General features: G+C 42.2%; 1 protein-coding gene across 1 annotated transcript in view; it reads left to right on the forward strand.

Moving 5' to 3' along the window:
- Positions 1 to 14789: 14789 nt before the first annotated feature.
- Positions 14790 to 20899, forward strand: part of LY86 (lymphocyte antigen 86) — a 58094-nt gene continuing 51984 nt past the window's right edge. The window contains exon 1 of the mRNA XM_044238469.1: positions 14790 to 14966. Within this exon, the coding sequence (XP_044094404.1) occupies positions 14828 to 14966 (139 nt within the window). The 5' untranslated portion in view covers positions 14790 to 14827. The remainder of the gene's footprint in view (positions 14967 to 20899) is intronic.

The raw sequence follows: 20899 nt of genomic DNA on the forward strand, positions 1-20899 counted from the left end.
CTTTTGTAGGCAACTATTTCTGTGATTTCTATCTGAACAGCTGGAGGACAGTTTCTTTCCCCTTGTTCTCCCAGCCTGACAAGTATTTGGAGCCCTGGGACTTTGAGAGAGTCAATCTGCAGCTGTCCCTGACATTTGAAAATCTGTTCCCAGTTTGAATTAAGTGGAATCTTCAGTCTTGGTTATGAAAGCTATTGCCAAAAAAAAAAAAAAAAAAAAAGGTGGTAGAGAGCAGTTTATTTAAACTTTTCTTTCTTGTTGCAACGCAATCCAAACAGACCTCTCCATCTCCGGGGTGGGGAGGGCTAGGAGGTAAGATCCAGAGCCAGACAAAGTTCAGTAGCTTCATATCTAACTCTGACTTTTTCCCTAAAGGACCAATGCCATGGTCACACTTGAGGTTAAGCTAATAATGTATGAGTCCTGCTTCCTAAAGCTCCATCCTTAAGGAAAATGGAAATGCTAGGGTATGCTCAGGAAAGGTGTATTTCTTCTGTTCAATAAAGGAATAGGTATTTATGTAGTTCTACAATTTACATTTTAACAAAGATGTGTTGATTTATTTGAGTATTTTCTGACCAGTTTTAACATCTTATGCTCATCTTCCAAGGCCAAATCACTACAGCAGCAAAACATCCCCCTCTTAACAGAAATCAGAAAAAAAGCTGATCACTTTCAAAGCTCCTCTTGCTACTGAAAGCAAGAAAATCAGAGAAACAACACTGGTGCTTCTACAACAGGAAGCTCACTTTGAAGACCCTGTAGATATTCTCTTTGCTTAGAGGAAATGATAGTAAAAGTGAAAGTAACAAACTCTACTTGCAATGACTAGTCAAACACAGTTTTAGAATGTTCTTCTTAAATTGCACTAGTGCTGTGGGGTCACTGTAAAAGACATAAACGTGTATATGGACCACATCTTCCTTATCCATTCGTCCGTTGAAGGGCATCTTGGTTCTTTCCACAGTTTGGCGACCGTGGCCATTGCTGCTATAAACATTGGGGTACAGATGGCCCTTCTTTTCACTACATCTGTACCTTTGGAGTAAATACCCAGGAGTGCAATGACAGGGTCATAGGGAAGCTTTATTTTTAATTTCTTGAGGAATCTCCACACTGTTCTCCAAAGAGGCTGCACCAACTTGCATTCCCACCAACAGTGGAAGAGGGTTCCCCTTTCTCCACATCCCCTCTAACACATGTTGTTTCCTGTCTTGCTAATTTTGGCCATTCTAACTGGTGTAAGGTGATATCTCAATGTGGTTTTAATTTGAATCTCCCTGAGGGCTAGTGATGATGAACATTTTTTCATGTGTCTGATAGCCATTTGTATGTCTTGATTGGAGAAGTGTCTGTTTCATATCTTCTGCCCATTTTTTGATATGATTGTCTGTTTTGTGTGTGTTGAGTTTAAGGAGTTCTTTATAGATCCTGGATATCAACCTTTTGTCTATACTGTCATTTGCAAATATCTTCTCCCATTCCGTGGGTTGCCTCTTTGTTTTTTTGACTGTTTCCTTTGCTGTGCAGAAGCTTTTGATTTTGATGAAGTCCCAAAAGTTCATTTTCGCTTTTGTTTCCTTTGCCTTTGGAGACATATCTTGAAAGAAGTTGCTGTGGCTGATATCGAAGAGATTACTGCCTATGTTCTCCTCTAGGATTCTGATGGATTCCTGTCTCACGTTGAGGTCTTTTATCCATTTTGAGTTTATCTTTGTGTACGGTGTAAGAGAATGGTCGAGTTTCATTCTTCTACATATAGTTGCCCAGTTTTCCCAGCACCATTTATTGAAGAGACTGTCTTTTTTCCATTGCATATTTTTTCCTGTTCTGTCGAAGATTATTTGCCCATAGAGTTGAGGGTCCATATCTGGGCTCTCTACTCTATTCCACTGGTCTATGTGTCTGTTTTTATGCCAGTACCATGCTGTCTTGGTGATCACAGCTTTGTAGTAAAGCTTGAAATCAGGTAGCATGATGCCCTCAGTTTTATTTTTGTTTTTCAACATTTCCTTAGCCATTTGGGGTCTCTTCTGATTCCATACAAATTTTGGATTATTTGCTCTAGCTCTTTGAAGAATACCAGGATGAATACCCAACTTTGGTAGCAACATGGACGAGACTGGAAGAGATTATGCTGAGTGAAATAAGTCAAGCAGAGAGAGTCAATTATCATATGATATCATTTATTTGTGGAGCATAACAAATAGCATGGAGGACATGGGGAGTTAGAGAGGAGAAGGGAGTTGGTGGAAATTGCAGGGGGGAGGTGAACCATGAGAGACTATGGACTCTGAAAAACAATCTGAGGGGTTTGAAGGGGCGGGAGGTGGGAGGTTGGGGTAAGGGTGGTGGGTATTATAGAGGGCACGGATTCCATGGAGCACTAGGTGTGGTGCAAAAATAATGAATACTGTTATGCTGAAAATAAATAAAAATAAATTTAAAAAAAGACATAAATGTTATGGAAATATACTTCTAGAATATTCCTTCCTTCACTGCCTATCATAGTTAATCAGACTGTTTTGAAAATCACATATAAACATTTCAACATAAAATGTATAATATATATTCCAGGGATAATGTAAGGAATTTTGGATGGTGTTGTAAAGCATCACTCTTGGCTCTGGACCACTATAACATCACCCTGGTGTTATCAGCTCTGCTCAGAAAACTTTTCTGAGGGGTGCCTGGGTGGGTCAGTGGGTTAAGCCTCTGCCTTCTGCTCAGGTCATGATCTCAGGCTCCTGGGATCAAGTCCTGCATCAGGCTCTCTGCTCAGTGGAGAGCCTGCTTCCCCCCTCGCTGCCTGCCTCAGTCTGATTGTGATTTCTCTCTCTGTCAAGTAAGTCAATAAAATCTTGAAAAAAGAAAAAGAAAACCTTTCTGAGGTGATGGGCAATGATTCTGATATATCTGACCACAAACATGAAGAGGTACAAAAAGAAAAGAATTTTTTTTAGACCCCAGCAGAATAAAAATAATATAAAATCAGTGTGAGGTTGTTTGTCTTGATTGTAAGGAGCTCTGTTTTAATCTGAGAATGTGTTTTTCTTTTCATTTTCTTGTTGTTAAAATATCCATTCTTAAAAAACAATTTATAACAACAATAGGTGATTATTTGAGGTTTTTTTCTAATATTATTTATTACAAAGTAGAAAGTTAGCAATAATAGTTTAGTTTTTTAAACCATTTTTTATCTTTTAAGTGTACAGTTAAGTGGCATTAAGTACATTTACAATGTTGTGCAACCATCATCACCATTCCCAGAATTTTTCATCCCCCCAAACAAGACAGTCTGTACCCATTAAACAGTAGCTCCCCATTTCCCCCTCCTCAGGGCCCGGTAAACTCTGTTCAATGTTCAGTCTCCATGAATTTGCCTATCTAGGAGACTCATATTAAAGATTTTATTTATTTATTTGACAGAGATCACAAGTAGGCAGAGAGGCAGGCAGAGAGAGACGGGGAAGCAGGCTTTCTGCCTAGCAGAGAGCCTGATGTGAGGCTCAATCCCAGGACCCTGGGATCATGACCTGAGCCAAAGTCAGAGGCTTAACCCACTGAGCCATCAAGGCATCCCTAGGAGACTCATATTAGATAAATCACATACTTGTCCTTTTGTGCCTGGCTTATTTTACTGAGCATAATGTTTTCAAGGTTCGTCCATGTTCTAGCCAATGCCAGAATTTCCTTCCTTCTTAAGGCTAAATTACTCTATCCTATGGATGTGCTTGTTGATCTCACTATTCATTTGTTAATAAACATGTGGGCTGCTGCTCACTTTTGGCTTTTGCAAACAATGCTGCTCCAATCCTTAAATCTTAATTAATTACATTTACAACAGTATAAAAAGAATAAAATACTTAGAAATAAATTTGACCAAGGAAATGCAAGACTTATATGCTGAAAACTCCACATTTTGAAAAGAAACTAAAGAAGACATAAGTAAATGGAGAGACATCCCATGTTCATGGATTAAAAGACTCAATGTTGCTAAGACGTCAGTCCTATTCAAAAGGAGCTACAGAGTCCATGCAATCAATCCCTATCAAAATCCCAATGATATATTTGGCAGAAATTGCTCATCCTAAAATCTGTATGGAATCTCAAGAGACCTAAATAGACAAAACAATCTTAAAAAGGAAGACCAAAACCAAAGGACTCAAGTTTTCTGATTTTAAAACCTTATTTCAAAGCTACGGTCATCAAGACAATGTGGTACTGGCATAAAGTCAGACATATAGACCAGTTGCAATAGGATAGAGAGTGCAGAAATAACCCCTCCCATACCCGGTGAATCTTGACGGGAATGCCAAGATCGATCATAGGGAAATGACAGGGTTTTCACCACATGGGGCTGTAAAAAGTAGTTACCCACATGTAAAAGGATAAATTCAGACCTCTGCCTTATACCATATACAAAAATCAAGTCAAAGTGGATCAAAGACTTAAATGTAGGAATGTAAACTATAAAACTCTTAGAAGAAAACATGAGGGGAAATCTTCATGACATCAGGTTTGACAATGGTTTTTTGGATATAACACCAAAAGCACAAGTAAGAAAATAAAAATTAGACAAATACAGTTCATCAGAATTTTTAAAAAGGTGCATCAAGTTATGCTAACAATAGAATGAAAAGAGAACACACTGAATGGGAGAAAATATTTGCAAATTGTATATCTGATAAGGGATTAATATCTAAAATATATAACGAACTTCTGCAATTCAACAACAAAACAAATAAACCAACTCCAAAAAGGACAAAGGATTCGAATAGGTGTTTCTCCAAAGAAGATCTATGATACATGAAAAGAGGCTTATCATCATAGTCATTGGGAAAATTTAGGTCAAAACTACAGTGAATTGCCACTTCACCCACATTAGGAGGACTATTATGTGTGTATTAAATGGCACAGGGGAAAATAACAAGAGTTGGTGAGAATGTGGAGTAATTTGAGCCCCGTTGAGTAATTGGGCGCACCGTTGAGAATATCATGATGCAGCTGCTGCAGAAAGCAGTTGGGCAGTTCTTCGAAAAGTTAAACGTGCAATTACCCAAGGATCCAACAAAGCCACTCCTAGATGTACAGCCAAGTGAATCAGAAGCAGAGAGTCTAGGGCACCTGGGTGGCTCAGTCAGTCAAGTGACTGCCTTCAGCTCAGGTCATGATCCCAGAATCCCAGGATCGAGTCCCGACTAGGGCTCCCAGCTCCACAGACAGTCTTCTCCCTCTAACATTCTTACCCTCTCATGCTCTCTCTTACTTGCTCTCTCTCTTAAATAAATAAATAAAATCCTTAAAAAAAAAAGAAAGAAAAGAAAAGAAAAAAGAAAGCAGACAGTCAGACAAACACTTCAGGACATACTAAAAGAAGTTCTTCAGTTTGAAGGGAAATAGTAAATAGACATAATTTAGGATTCTCACAAAAGAAAGAAAAGCACCAAAAATGATAAATATGTGGATAAATGTGAAAGATCACTTTGTGTCTCATTTCTTCATTTCTTTCAAAAACAACTGACTGCCCCAGAAAAAAGGCAGTCGGCTGTGGGCCTTGAGCCTCCATGCATGTGCCAGATTGCAAGGCTAATCTGTCCTCTGAGAAGGAGTAGCTAATGTAGCTAATCAAAAAGGCAAGTAAGTCAGTCACAGCAGTGGCACTGAATACTGGAGGATTGCTCTCTTACTAGAAATAGGAAGACTGGCTTGTTCTCTGTTCTCTGTTCTATGTTTTCCGCAATGTTTACCTCTTGCTCAGAAAGTCTAGATCCTTGATCATGGACCTCCTAGCTGCATCACCAACCTTCTGGAGATGCCACATCCATCTGGGCCCACCACACTGCTCAGGTTAGACTCGGAGGCAGGAGGAACAATGCAAATATGCTGATGTCCATAGTACTCCTTACACTGTGAGTGATAAAGCCTTCCGTCTCTGGCCCAGAAGTTCCATGGCTTCTACCAGTATTCATGAACCAATAACAGGTTAATTTATTAACTTGCAAGTAGGGTGATATCTCTGGAACTTCAGAGTTCTTAACATGGGTTTGGACACAAAATAATGATAATGTATTAAGAGATTTAGAGCATACATAGAAGTTAAATGTTATAGAATAAAGAACGGAAGGGATCGAATGGAAATGCATTAGTGCAAGTTTCCTACAGATGCGTGCTAGAATCCCTCGAGCAGCACACCGTCTAATTGAAATATAATAATATGCAAGCCACATATGTAATTGTAAATTTCTGAGAGGCCACATTAAACACATATGATAAATCAAGAAAATTAATTTTGATATTTCATTTAACTTGATATCCTTAAAATACTACAATTTCAACATGTGGTTCAACATCAAAATCATTAGCGGGATGTTTTACATCTTTATCCTATGCTCATTGTTCAGAGGCTCGTGTGTATCTTAAACCATCAGCACATCTCAGTGTGGCCTCACATCAGGTATGAATGGAGCAAGTCTGTTAGATGACACTGCTTTAGAAAAACCACTAACAACATAAACAAGAAGGAAGAGCTGAAAAGCCAATAGATGAGATAAAATGAAATACGAAAGAAATGCTGATTTAATCCAGAAGATGGAAGGAAAGAAGACAAAATGTCAAAAAATAGTAGAACAAAAAACATTTCTGGATATGGTGGATTAGTCTCTCATTACCTCCAGCTGGAATAGGGCACAGGAAAGGTAAGCAAGAAAGCTCAAGTTGTGCAAACAGTTTTGTCCCAAAGCCACCATAATAAACTTTTTAAATTTATTCCTTTACTATATAGTTTATTTACCTATTTACCGTAGCCACAGAGTGTTGTAGTTAAGAAGGTTGATTTGGGTACTAGCCCTGGATTTGAGTGTTGGCTCTACCATTATGTAAATCTTGGACAAATTACTTCATGGCTCTAAACATCGTTTCTTTATCTGCATAATGGATATTATATGATAACTACCTTAAATCCATGTCAAAAAGTCCCTGCCATCTTGGAATCCCTCAAAAATATTAGTTGTACATTATTATTATCCAGTCAACTAATTGTAAGGACCAATAACTATGGGCTTGACACCATTCAAGACAGCAAGGATTCAAGGGTGAATGGCAAAATTCTTTTCTTCAACACAGAAGTAAGACACGTAATATCTGACTGCCTACTTAAGTGGCCATCATGAAGTGGAAATAAGAGGTACAGAGAAACAGTAGACTAAATATACAAATGTTGCTATGTCAGTGTTCACATTACGATGTGTAATCTGTTTTCCTTGACAAAACTCAGTAACCAAGGAACCTGGAAAAACCACAAGTAGAGTTCTGTTCCAGTCATTCTTTCCAAAAATTAATCAGCTTTATTCTACTAGTGAATGGAAAGTAAATTACTCTCATTTAACTTAGAAGAACAGTTTATACTTTTTCACCAAAAAATTCAAGTCTTTTTACTCCTAATACTATTAGAAACTAGTATTTTATTGACAGTTGTCTCCATTAGCATCTTTTCTCTAAAGAATTTTGTTTGTTCACCCATATGACCCAACTCCTAATTCAGAGTTTTTGCCTAATGAGGTTTTTAGTGACAACAATATAACAAGCACTTTCCATACACATTTAATCTCACTTTGTGTTCAAGCCTGAAACATGGCGTTAGAAAGCTGCATTTTGAAAATGAGAGTCTGTGAGAAGCCAAGGTCACAGAGTGGTCCGTGCTGGGGACAGAATGTGGATGGTCAGTGACTCTGCCCACATCATGCAATCTTTTCCTTACATAGTTTCCTCTTCTGGTGGGTACTTAGAAGAGATGCTAAGTTATTGAATTGCAGTATTTCCCATTTGTTCAAAGTATAAGGAATTGGTCACCCTTCTCTGACTGCTCTTACACAGTATTCAGAGGCTTCCCAAGGAGACCACACGTTCCAAATGGGAGCAGCAGCCTGGAATCATGTATTCGCTGCCAAGAGTGGCAGCCAAAGCAAGGTGCCTGGGAGTTCCCCTTTTCCCACATGACTTCTCAGTTAATCATCTACAAATATGAAGAAGTTTTCTCAGTTAATACAACACCTTATATCAAGACTCTTTTTCTTATTTGTATTTTTTTTAAGATTTTATTTGTTTGAGAGAGAGAGCACAAGCAAGAGGAGGGAGGAGCACAGGGAGAGGGAGAAGCAGACTCCCCGCTGAGCAGGGAGCCTGATGCGGGGCTGGGTCCCAGGACCCTGAGATCATGACTTGAGCCGAAGGCTGATGCTTAACCCACTGAGCCACCCAGGGGCTCCTCTATTTCTATACTATAAGCACTGTTTATTTTAGTAATAGTCTGTATCATCCTCTGAGTAAACTTAAGTCTCAAACAAATCTCACAGCAGAAATTTCTTCACCTATACCATCTCCTAACACAGTCTATCCGAGGATAAAGAGCACCATGGAAAAAGTTAACAATAAATGTTTGTCAGTTGGATTTTCATGAAGGCCTACATTCAGCAGTCTCTTACTTGTTATTTCTTTTGTTTCAATTTGAAATCATAGTAGAAAAATAGGCAATAGTCAGGTGCAGGGATTTACAAAAGAAGAAATACAAATGACCAATAATAATGTGAAAAATGTTCAGCTGTATGAACTGAAGGAAAGAAAAATAAATACAAGGGGAAACCAGAATTTATCTACTCAATTGACAAAAACAATTTTAAGTAATAATGCCTACCTGCTGATGAGATTGTTACATTGCTCAATATATCTGGAAAACAATATGGTAGCATATCAGAAGCTTCAAAATTTGGTAATTCTTTTCACCCAGGATTTAACTTTCAGGAATTTACCTTAGGAAAATAATCATGGCTGCACAAATATAGAGCAATAAGGAAATTCACTATAGCATTATCTCTTATTACGTAGCTATTAATAGTCTAAATGTCTAAAATATAAATTGGTTAAATAAATCATGGTCAATCCATAGAGTAGAATACAATACAGTTATTAGAAGTTGTGTCTTGGAAGAACTCTAGATGATTAGTATTAGTGTATTATGTGACAGTAGGTGTTGATTTGTACAATACAACCCTGTGGGGTAGTGGACTCAAAGAAGATCTCACAAAATAACAGTAGTGGTTATCTCTGGGTATTGAGATTATGTATGATTATTTTTCCTTCTTTCCCAGCTTCCCTGTCCTATCTCCTACAAGGGAGGAGTATCCTAAATATCCTTAAAGTCCTTCAGTTAGCACATATTCCTTGAAGAATGAGAAGCAAAAAGAGAGAAAAAGGAAATTGTGATGTACTTTTGGAAAAAGATGATATCACACTTTGCTAACGTCTTAAGGATCATAGACTCTCAGGGGAGGGACAGAGCTCCTCGCTTTGCCTTACTTATGAGAGCCCACCAAATCCAGAAGCCCAGCCCCCAAGGCTAAAAAGACAAGATTTCTGGACCATCCCCATTCTCCACATTTCATCCATTCAGTCTAAAATATTTTACCGAGTCCCTATTGTGTGCTAGGCACTGGACATATTATAGTCAGAGGAAAAAGAGAGAGAAAGATGGAGGAATGGGAAGGAGGGAGGGACAAAGAAAGCCTCCCTAATATATTATGAGGGAATCTGACATTCCCTGAGTGATGACCTATGAGCAGTGCTATGAAGAGGTGAGGTCCACTGGCTGCACAAGCCTATTTCAGGGACTTGCCAGGAGCTAAGCAGCTGTTTCTGGGAAGCCAGCATTAAGTTGGGCTCTAAAGGAAGCCTAGATATTAATTAATTAATTTAGTTTTTAGTGGGGGGAGGCACAGAGAGAGAGGCAGAGAGAATATCAAGCAGACTCCCCACTGAACATGGAGTCCAAGATGAAGCTCAATGTCAGTACCCTGAAATCTGAGATCATGACCTAAGCTGAAATCAAGAGTCGGCCACTTAACCGACTGAGCTGTCCAGGCAGCCTGGATGCACAGGTATCAAGAACAGGATGGGGATAAGAGAATTCCAGGGCAAGGTAAGAATTCCATGTGCTGGAGATGCCAGGCAGGAAAGAGCCAGATTGCTATAGGAGCTGAGGGAGAGCAGGAGCTGGAGAAAAGAAGACCAAAGCAGGCAAGGCTTCATGGACATGTCCAGGGGGCACCACCAAAGGACCTTGGCAGGGAGTCTCTTCACAGAACTGCATCTCAGCAGGAAAACTGGGTGCCAACTGGAGCATGGATTTGAGAGGGGGCTGGGTGGATCCTGGGAGACCATGAGGGGCCTGTCTAGGGTCATAGCAGTCAGGATAGACAGACTCAGAAGGGATGAAAGATTCTCTTGGTGATGGACAGACTATTTTTAAGTGACTTCATCTCTGAATCCCTGATGGGGAGTCTCCAATCTTACGGTTCAAAAGCTCGAGCAAAGGAAAGACCAGCTTTTTGAACAAAAAGTGACGACTCAGGGCCATGGCTTTTTAACACAATTAAATTCCAGGTGAGCAGAGGCCATAGCCATGGAAAGCACTGTTTTGCCTGAAAAGTACAAAGTGCCTTTTTCCCCTGCTTTATTCATCAATAACCTTACAATTGGAGCTGACATATCTAGTCTTCAAAGAAACAGCAAAGACCTCAATTTCTGAATATTAAGGGACTTGCCATGAAATCATCTGACCCTTTGTTTCAGCAGTGTTCAGAGAGGGAAGGTGCCATTCATTAGACTCCTTTGGGGGCTCATCACTTCACTGGCCACCTTCCATGGCCTCTCTCTTCTGGACTTTGAAGGTCCTGCTTTCTATTGTCATGTCACATTTCTAATGGGAAGATACTCTTCTAATGAGAAGATATTTGTGTCCTACATAGGTCTGTCCACTTAGTCACTAGTCACGCGGGATAGGGCCTGGCATTGGCTGAAGAGCAAAGTCTACAAGTAGTTTCCAAGTAGTGGAGGGTCATTTGCTTTGATATCTCTAGAGGGGAAGATAAGTGAGCATAAAGAGACAGTAGTTAGGAGACCTTTTCCCAATGGTCAGGAACTTGGGTTCTGGATACTAACTGTCTGGCTTTCAACTCGGTCCTACCACATGTGTGATTCTGAACTAGTTACTAACTATGCCTCAGTTTCTTCTCTGGAGAACAAGGATCATCATAGAATGAATCCGGAAATCCTTAACTAAAATCTTTGTGCACAGATGTATTTTAAAATTCAGAATTTCTTGATTTTAGAAAGGTAATAGGATTTATATTTTGTACCCACTTTCAGTGGGTCTAGTGCCTGCCCCCATCTCCCACTAATCAATCACATTAATGTTTCTACAGCGAAACCCAGGTAGGTTAAATTAAAACTTTAAATTAAGAACAATGAGACTATGAACTCTCAGTTAGATTGATTTTTTTTAAACCAAAAGAGTTAAAAACAAAAAAAAAAACTTTCCTTTTTCAAGACTTAGGGATTTCCAAGTTGTGAATGGGGGATCATAGAGCTATAGGTACCCCACAAAGAGGTTTTAAGGATTAAATAAATGAGAGGGAATATATATTCAAGTACTTAGAAGAGAGAGAGGAGAGCAGCCAGAGTTGAATACAAGAGTTGATGAAGACCATTTGTTATTGGAGGCAGCATGCGTCATCAGGGCGCCATGGTGAAAGGGGGCTCTCTGCCATCTGCTGGCACATGAAATGTAGACAAAATTGGCCTGTGGACGTGCAAAACCCACCCAAGACTGAGTCACTTTCCCAAGGGAGCTGTATTCCTGTGTCCTCAGAGTCTCAAATTTCATTCTTCAACATCAAGAGTTTTCTTCTTCTTTTTTTTTTCAATTTATTTATTTTCAGAAAAACATTATTCATTATTTTTTCACCACACCCAGTGCTCCATGCAATCCGTGCCCTCTATAATACCCACCACCTGGTACCCCAACCTCCCACCCCCCCGCCACTTCAAACCCCTCAGATTGTTTTTCAGAGTCCATAGTCTCTCATGGTTCACCTCCCCTTCCAATTTACCCAAATTCCCTACTCCTCTCTTCTTAACATCACTTTCAGTGTTCAGTGCTCTCAGCCAATAATGTTTAACTCTGCAAGAAAAGAAAGGCACCATCCCTAGGCAAACCTCTATGACAAAAAGCAACTTGAAACACAGAGAAAGAGTATTATAAAAAAAAGTCGAGCTTCTTTAGCTACAGTTGATGAGGTGTTGGAAGTCAATATGAGAGCCTGACAGTATCTTTGGTTACCATTTACTCATATTAAACCATATTTTATTTAACTATCATAAACGGGTCCTCATTTTATTTTATAGTTAGGAAACAGGACATTGCTAATGAACTATTTCGCTACCTTTAAAAAGCTTCTAGTTAAAGAACTCTTCAAAACATTTTGGATTGCTTGAATTCAGCAAGCCCTTGTTGATGATTTCAGGCAAATCCTGGTTCTCCGTAAGCAGAACTCAGTAGTGACAGTGGCTGATTCGACACTCCCATTTTGGGTGTACTATGAGTTATACAAAATGTTGTCTGCCCTTTAGCAGAAGAGTATTTGGATAAGGACCAAGATGATTTTAAAACAACACAAAACTGCATAGTTTGCAACAAACTAAATCTTAGAATCGGGAGTAGCAGAGTTCTCAGACCCCTGGACCAGAAGCACTGGCATCCCCTGGGAACTTGTCAGAAATCCAGACTCTCAGGTCCCACCTGAGACTTCCTGGACCTGTAACCTTGAAGCTCTGGGTTTGGAGCCTGGCAATCTTAAGCCCCCTCACTGATGCTAATGCCCTGAAGTCTGACCTTCATTGCTCCAACCTTACCATGCCTCCAGAACCTCGCAGTACTCCATTTTGAATATGTCCAAATTCCATGCAGTTCCTGAATCATGCTTCTTTTCACCACTAGGTCCTTTGGTTCACAATCTATGGCTTGGTCCTCATATGACATGGTTTCCTGTTGGCAGCCACTCACAGCTCTCTACCAGAATATCTGCTCTCTGTTTGGCCCTCCTGGGTCCTTCCAATGGTGTGCTGGTCATGCTGGGCTCCGCAGGGGTGCAAAGGGATAACCTCAATTGCTCTGCTCATTTACTGCTCAGAGCTCTCTCGACACCTTCTGGAGCACCCAAAGGTCCCTAGGGACAGCCTTAAAACACAGTGCAAGATCAGGGAAATGCAGATCAAAACCACAATGAGACACCAGCTCACACTGGCTTCACTCATATGTGGAACAAAAGAGACAAAAGAGATGAACATAGGGGAAGTGAAGGAAAAATAAAATAAGATGAAAACAGAGAGGGAGATAAACCATAAGGAGACTCTTAATCATAGGAAACAAACTGAGGGCTGCTGGAGGGGAGGTGGTGGGGAGTAACTGGGGGATGGGCATTCAGGAGGGCAAGTGATATGATGAGCACTGAGTGTTCTATGCAACTGATGAATCACTGAACTCTGCCCCTGAAACTAAAAATACACTATATGTTAACTAAATTGAATTTAAATAAAGAATTAAAACAACAACAACAACAACACAGGGCCAGTCTCCATCCCAGAGTTTCTGATTTGGCTGGTCTTGCATAGAGCCTGAGAATTTGCATTTCTAAAAAGCTCCTAGTTGAAGTTGTTGCTGTTGTCTGGGGACCACATTTTGGGAATCACGTGAAAGCCAGCATCACTAAATTATTTGTAGGGGAGTGCCTAAAAAGAAGAAGGAGGAGGAGGAGGAGGAGGAGGAAGAGAAGAACCACCAACCCAGACCTTTGCCTTCCCCAAATGACTGCTCTGACATGTTTCCCAAGAAATCCTAAGTATTCATCAATTAAGTCAGTGTATTTGTTTTCACTGGTAATTAAATTCCACTTACTTCGAAAAAAGTCTGAGGTAACTAAAGTTACCTATCAGCAGAAACAGTCAATTTACCCAGTGAGCTCAGAGAAGTGCTTTTCCTCTTGGGGGGAAATGGCATGCTCTGTTGCTCCTCCAATCTGCTGGCCGTGGCCCTGACCCTGGTTCTCTCAAGCTAAGGTGGAGTGGAGTAGAGGTGGGAAACCAGGGCTGAGCAGATCAGCAGAGGTCGTGGAATAGGGGGATAGACTCTAAGCTTTGGAAAGAAACTGGGATGTGACGTTAATAATCCTGCCAATGACCAACACAGTTAATGCCCTCACACACACACATCTTCTTAAAAGGGAGGCTCTCACTTCCCCATCCTTCCCCACCGTTGGACAAGCCAAGCCGGAAATAGAACACAGCTCACCTCTCAGGGACATCCCCTCCACTTCATCTCCAGAGACCGCATCTGCTGCTCCCAGAACAAGCTCTGTCCTCACAGCCACACAATTCGCTGCTGAAACCCTAATCCTGAGAGTGGGGCTAGAGCCAGATGAGAGAAAATGCCAACAGGGCAAAAGCCTCATTCCAGATCCCAGATATGACTCTGCCGCCTTCAAAATGGCAAGTGCTGCCTGCTGGCTCCAGCCAGGTCTACAGCCCACATCAGGAGCTTACGGAGACATTGGAGGGCTGTTGATGAAAACCACACGGTGACCTGTGGCTTTTGCTTTCCTGAGTCTATTACTCCATCCAGGGGTGGGGGGCTCTAAGGAGGCTGTTTGGAGGGGGCCCACAGCATAAGGTCATGCATCACTTGCTGGCTCCTCCCTGTGAAAGCAGAGAGTCAACATCCAGAATGACATGGGCCATTCTCACCCTGCTGATTCAAGGGTCAAAGGTCCTGGGGGAACAGTATTCAAGGGCCTCAGTGAACTGCCTTTTGCATCTCACAGTGGTTCCTCAGGAGCGTAAAATAGGAGAAGTGAAACCGAACATTTACCCCTGTAGCAGAGGAGAGGAAGAGCCCAGAGGCCCCTTGTTTGGGGCCCGTTATTTTCCAGTAGGTCACATGCAGGGCCTGGCCATGAAGGGTCTCACGGTGGCCGTCTTCGTCTGGACTCTGATATCTCCCAGCAGCGGCAGCAAGGCCTGGCCCCCACACACGGTCTGCCGGAATGGGAACCTGGAAGTGCTCTACCAGAGTTGTGGTAAGGTCTTTCAAAATGTGCTATTTTGTGTTTACGGGGAAATGGAGGCCCTCAGATGAGGGCTGTTGTAGTGTTGAGTTAGGATTGGGAAGGGGTGAGAGAACCAGGACCCAAAGGCTTTCTCCACTTGCAGTGGATCTGCAAGGCCATCGAGAGCCCTTGGGAGAAGGAGGAATGCAGGGTGGGGAGTGGGAATGAGCCTGAAAGAGCCACAAAGAGGACAAGACAAAGGCATTGAGTCTAAATAGACCAATTCACTAAAATGGCAGAGCCCAAAATGACCAAGGAGTCTACAAGATCATGAAACCCCCTTAGCTCAAAATTAAGAAAAGATGCTTCTATTAGTCACCTTCACCCCAAAATGTACACTCCAACTACCTTCCAGGTTATTGAGTTTGCAAACTGAGTGAAATTATCTCGTATGTCAAAAGAGAAGATTCCTGCCTTCCAGTGACCCTCCTCAGTGTCACTGCTCACAAATTCAGCACATACTCAATGCCAAGGTTTTTTCTAGGGCCAGATATAACCAAAGAGCATACGCCATGGTTATTACCCCAATGGGGCCAACATCTTTACCAATAAACCGTGCAAGCTAATGAGTAGAATTCAGCAAACAGCAGCTGTAGGTATTTGAACCAACACTTTGGATTACATATTGGTCTACAAAGGCTGTTAGAGCAGAGTACCACGGACTGAAGTCTTAAACAGCAGATATTTATTTTATCACAGTTCTGGAGGTTTGAAGTCCAAGATCGAGGTGTTGGCAGGGTTGGTGTCTCCTGAGGCCTCTCTCCTTGGCTTGTAGGGAGCTGTCTTCTCCCTGTGTCCTCACACAGTCTGTCCTCTGTGCCTGGCTGGGTCCTAATCTCCTCTTCTTATAAGAACTCCAGTTCTACTGGATTAGGGCTCACCCACAGGACATTATTTAACCTTAATCACCTCTTGAAAGACCCTATGTTCAAATAAAATCATATTCTAAGGTACTAACGGGTAAGACTTCAACGTATCAGTTTGGTGGGGACAGGAGCATGCTTCTGTCCACAAGGGGGGCCTGAGTTCAGGAAAGTGAGTTCAGCATCAGATCGCATCTTGAATGAGGATGAGAGGGACAGCCTCATGGAAAAGCGTGCCAGTGTGAAATATGACACTTCGAGGTAGACAGGAAGCAAAATGCAGTTTGGACGGAAGGAGCTGGAAAAGTGATGCTCTTTCAGTATTTAAATTGGCCTCATGGTAAGCTGGGGAGCAGAGGAGGTGTTGCCTTGGACCAGATAGCTGACCGGGCAGCTGCTACCCAGGGGGTTGCCGTGGAGCGGTTGGGATGGTCAGGCTGGTCTCCGGGGCCATTTGTCCGACTTGATTTCACTCTTTGAAAAAGAAGGAACACTGAACGTTGAAATGCACAAAAACCTTTTTTCTGATGTACCAGCCAATGAATGGCGAAATGCTCTAGGTTCTGATCTCATTACTCTCGCTCTTCCATGGGGATGGGACGCTTTCTGCTGGCATCCACGCATTGTAGGTGCAGCATGAGAAGCAAGAGTTGAGATGAATGGACTGCTTGGGATTTGTTTTTCCAATTCATCCTCCCATAAAAGGTTGCCATGGCTGGTCCCTCCCCCAGACCAGCCTGCAGCCTGCCGCCAAGCCTGGCACAGCCTTTCAAGTCACTGCCAAGAAAGACCAGAGAAGCGGATGCATCAGGAGAACAAAGCTTATCACCGGCCTCTGGGGATAACTCCTCCCTCCCTGTAGCTGCTCTAGTCACCAAATGTCAACAAGCCCTGCTCCGGGCACTCAGAGGAAAGGGATGGAGGAAACACAGCTCTCACTGAAGAGTAGTGGGGAGGATCAGACCATTCAACAACAGGGTAAATGCTCTGAGTTTAGAGGGATAGAGGCATGTGTCATGCACCAGGGGTCATGGTAGTTGGAAAGGGTGAGTTTGGGGGTCTAAACACGCCAAGGGAAGGGACATCAAGCTTGACCTCAACCTCGAAGAATGACAAAAATGGTAATTATAACACCTTATGTCCGTGGGAGGTTTACAGGTGTTCAGGACTTCCTATGGATTACTACTTTACGGATGTCTAAATCAGAGTTAGAGATGCCAGGGAACTCTTCCAAGGTCACACAGGTAATTGGGCAGAATTGTTTCCGGGGAGCACAGAGGAGGCAGGAAGTAAATATCTGCGGAATCGAAATGACTTGATCCCAGGCCCGGCTGACTCTGGAGCTTGTGTTTTAATCTCCTGCTGTCTGGAGTTTCGTTAAAAGGCAGGTGGATGGAAGTGGGGCATGGGAAGGATAACTTGGCACAGAGAATGGCATGTTAACAGCAGGGAGAGGTGACCAGGCATAGAGTTCAGGTGGCTGCAGTAGGGCTGGAACACAAGGGAGAGACAAGAGGTAAAGTAGGAAGTGTGGGGAGAGCCCAGGTGTGATGGTGAATTTTATGTGTCACATTGATTGGGCCACAGGAGGCCCAGAGAACTGGTTAAACACTTTCTGGGTATGACTGTGAGAGTGTTTCTAACCATTAGCGCTGAAATCACTGACCTGCGTGAAAGCAGATCACCCTCCCCAGTGAGGGTGGTCACCATCCAATCTGTTGAGGGCCTGAAGAGAACAAAAAGGTGGAGGAAGGAAGGTTCACTCTCCGTCAGCCTGACTGTAAGCTGGGACTTTGACCTCCTGCTTGGAGCACTCCTGGCTTTCAGGCTCGCCCTGGGATCTTCAGACACACGGCCAGCCTTCCTGGACTTCCAGTTTGCAAATAGCAGACCACAGGGCTTCTCAGCCTCCATAACCACATGAGCCAGTATCTTATGATAAATCTCTTTGACTATATATATTTTTTCTAGTATATATTTCCACTGGTTCTGTTTCTCTGGAGAACCCTAATACAATACGACACAAGGTTGGGCTGCGTCCCCTTGGCAATGAGGAGATTACATTTGGAAAGATTCCCTCAGGGAATAGATGGAAGTTTGAATATTAGCTTGAAAGTTATTCAAGACCACAGCCAAGGTTTGTAGCCTATAGAATCAATAATCGAGGGGGTGCCCTGTGTGGCTCAGTCAGTTAAGCCTTCAGCTCAGGTCATGATCCCAGTGTCCTGGGATCAAGCCCCATGTCTGGCTCTCTGCTCACCAGGGAGCCTGCTTTTCCCTCTCCCTCTGCCCCTCCCTCCTGTTTGTGCTCATGCACACATGTGCTTGCTCTCTCTCTCTCTCTCTCTGTGTCAAATAAATAAATAAAATCTTTTAAAAATAGTAATAATCCAGGAAAGAAGTATGACAGGTCAAACTAGTATCCTATCGAAAGCCTCAATATCAGAGGAAATCTTTGGTATACTCTGGTGTCAGCAGAGAAGAAAGAAAGCAGTGCCCTGAATTTTCTCCAAAAGGTGGGTCCTGGCTCATCTCCTGAAAGCCACTGAGCCATCAGAGACTGAATAATCTCATACCCTTCCCCAGATGGAGATGGTCCTCCCTGTAGCTGCTGGATTCACAGCAGGACACCCCCCCCACCCCTGCTCCCTAGACTTTCACGCTGATAACACAGAACAAAGGCCGTGTGTTTAGACCCTCTATCCAACCCTGGTGTTCAGATCTCCTCAATGTGTGTCAGGGGCTTCTAGAATCTCAACATGCACAGAGATGTGGGGGCGTCACCTGACAAAAATAGAGGATTTACTGTTTTCTAGGTTTAGTGCTTCATTTTTTCCTTTTTGTTTCATTTAATAATTTTAGTGGGAGGGGCAGCTCTTAGGCCAGACACTGTTCTAAATAATACAAAAATCCTTGAGGAAATAGAAAGAAACTCACAGAAAGTTGCTGGGCTCTGAACACTGACCAGGAAGTGAGCACAATTTTCTGAGAAAGCAGAAGTCCTGCTCTGTCCATCTGTTAATGCCACAGTAAAGACTGACAGAAGGGGGAACCAAAGCATCCTTTTATTAGATCATAAGACAATCCCCAGGGCTAGCAAAAGTCCAGGGACTTCATGCATTCCCATGCCACAAATGTCCACCAGTGTATTTATTTATATTCTGTCTCTATCACACCAGCTCACGAGATGGATTACAAAAGTCCACAGGTTTGGAGGATGAAACAGGTTGTGAGAAAACAGGTTGGATATCCTGGAGACATCAGGAAACATACAACAGATGAGGCAGTGTGAGGAGTAAGATCCGTGGGTCTGAGCTCAGCAAACCTCATTCCAGCCATTGGGCAATATTCTCTGTCTCCTCTCCTTGATTGCAAAGTGGGCATATCAGTTTCCTGTGATGTACTAGTAGTTACCACTTGGTGGCTTAAAATGACACACATGTATTCTTTTAGTGTCCCAGAGGTCAGAAATCCAAAGTCAACTTCACTTCATGAAGGGCCACACTCCCTTGGAAACTCTAGGGGAGAATCTCTTTCCTGGACTTTTCTGGCTTCTACAACTATATTCCTTGGCTCATGGACGACCCTTCCTCCATCTTCAAAGCCAAAAGGCCAGCATCTTGCCTCAACATCTTGTTCTCATATTGCTTTCTTCTATGCCAAATCTCTCTCCACCTCTCTCTCTGAGGGGAACACAGAGATTAGGATAATCTCCCCATCTCAAGCTCCTTAAATTAATCTCATCTACAAATTCTCTTTTGCTGTGTAAGATGACATCAGCAGATTCTGGGAATTAGGACATGGATATCTTCGGGAGCCCTCCTTTATCCCACTACAATAGAGATAATAATTTTACCTACCTCTCAGGGCCATGGGAGGATTAAGTAAAAGGATTGTATGAAAAGTGCTTAGTACTTACTTAGTACATAATTCTTTGCTGCTAATGACTTGCAAGACATTTTCTAGTCAATAGAGGTGTATTTGATTATGACCTTCCTTGAAACCATATCAAACAAGGAAATTACATCACTTGCAAAATAAAATCCATTTTTAAGAAGTCTAGCCTTTCCTGATACTGGGATGAACTCTGAGAGGAATTTCTACCTGGAGCAATGTGACTCCCATCCACTGTTTCTCATGGAAACAAGGAGCAAGGATTCATCACTAAAACACAACTCAGGATCGCTTTTGCAAATGGCCCCAGTGGAAGCTTCCACGAATGGTACAATTGCAGGTCTGGATTGCTCAAGGGAAAGTTAGACTGCCTATAGGACTGGATGAGACACATGTGCTCCAGGCAGCCTGCCATGACTCATATTGTTGCCGTTGTTGTTTGCTGTTTTGGGTTTTTTAATAAGCGTTGGCAAGCAGAGATCTAGGTTGTATTTTTTGGCAAGAACATTAAGTGTGAACTTAGTATTGTCATTAAAGCATTTGATATGCTTTCACATGTTTTGACATCAGCCAGGCCAAGAAGAAGGTCATAAAAAGTAAAAAACCTATGACATATACCTAAATGATTTAGTGTCTCCCCTTTGATATCTCTGACAGTCTACCTGGCCATTTCAGTGGTTCCTAGAAGTAGTCTAGGACAGGCACTGGTAAATGAAGCCCACAGGCCAAATTCCACATGTTGCCTGCTTTTAGATGGCCTGTGAGCTAAGAATGGTTTTTACACATTTAGGTGGTTACAAGATTCAAAAGAAGAAGAATATATGTGACATATGAAATTACATGAAATGTCAATTTCTGTGTCCATACAATTTTATTGGAACATGAACACGCTCATCTGTTTCTCCTATAAGTAGGGTGATAGTGACTATATGACCACAGATCCTGAAATATGAACTATTTGGCTTTTTGTAGAAAAACGTTCCTGCTCCCTGGTCAAGGGTAGGAAAGAATCTCTCAAGCTGTTCCCCACCTCAGAGGCTCTAGTTCTGTGTCTTCTGGATGATTTTAGCCATACAGAAGCTGTGTGGCCACGTAATCTTGATACCAAAACCACCATGAGTGAAGGAATTCATAAGATACCTTTGA

The sequence above is a fragment of the Neovison vison genome, chromosome 1 (genome assembly GCF_020171115.1).
Source record: "Neovison vison isolate M4711 chromosome 1, ASM_NN_V1, whole genome shotgun sequence".
NCBI lineage: Eukaryota > Metazoa > Chordata > Mammalia > Carnivora > Mustelidae > Neogale > Neogale vison.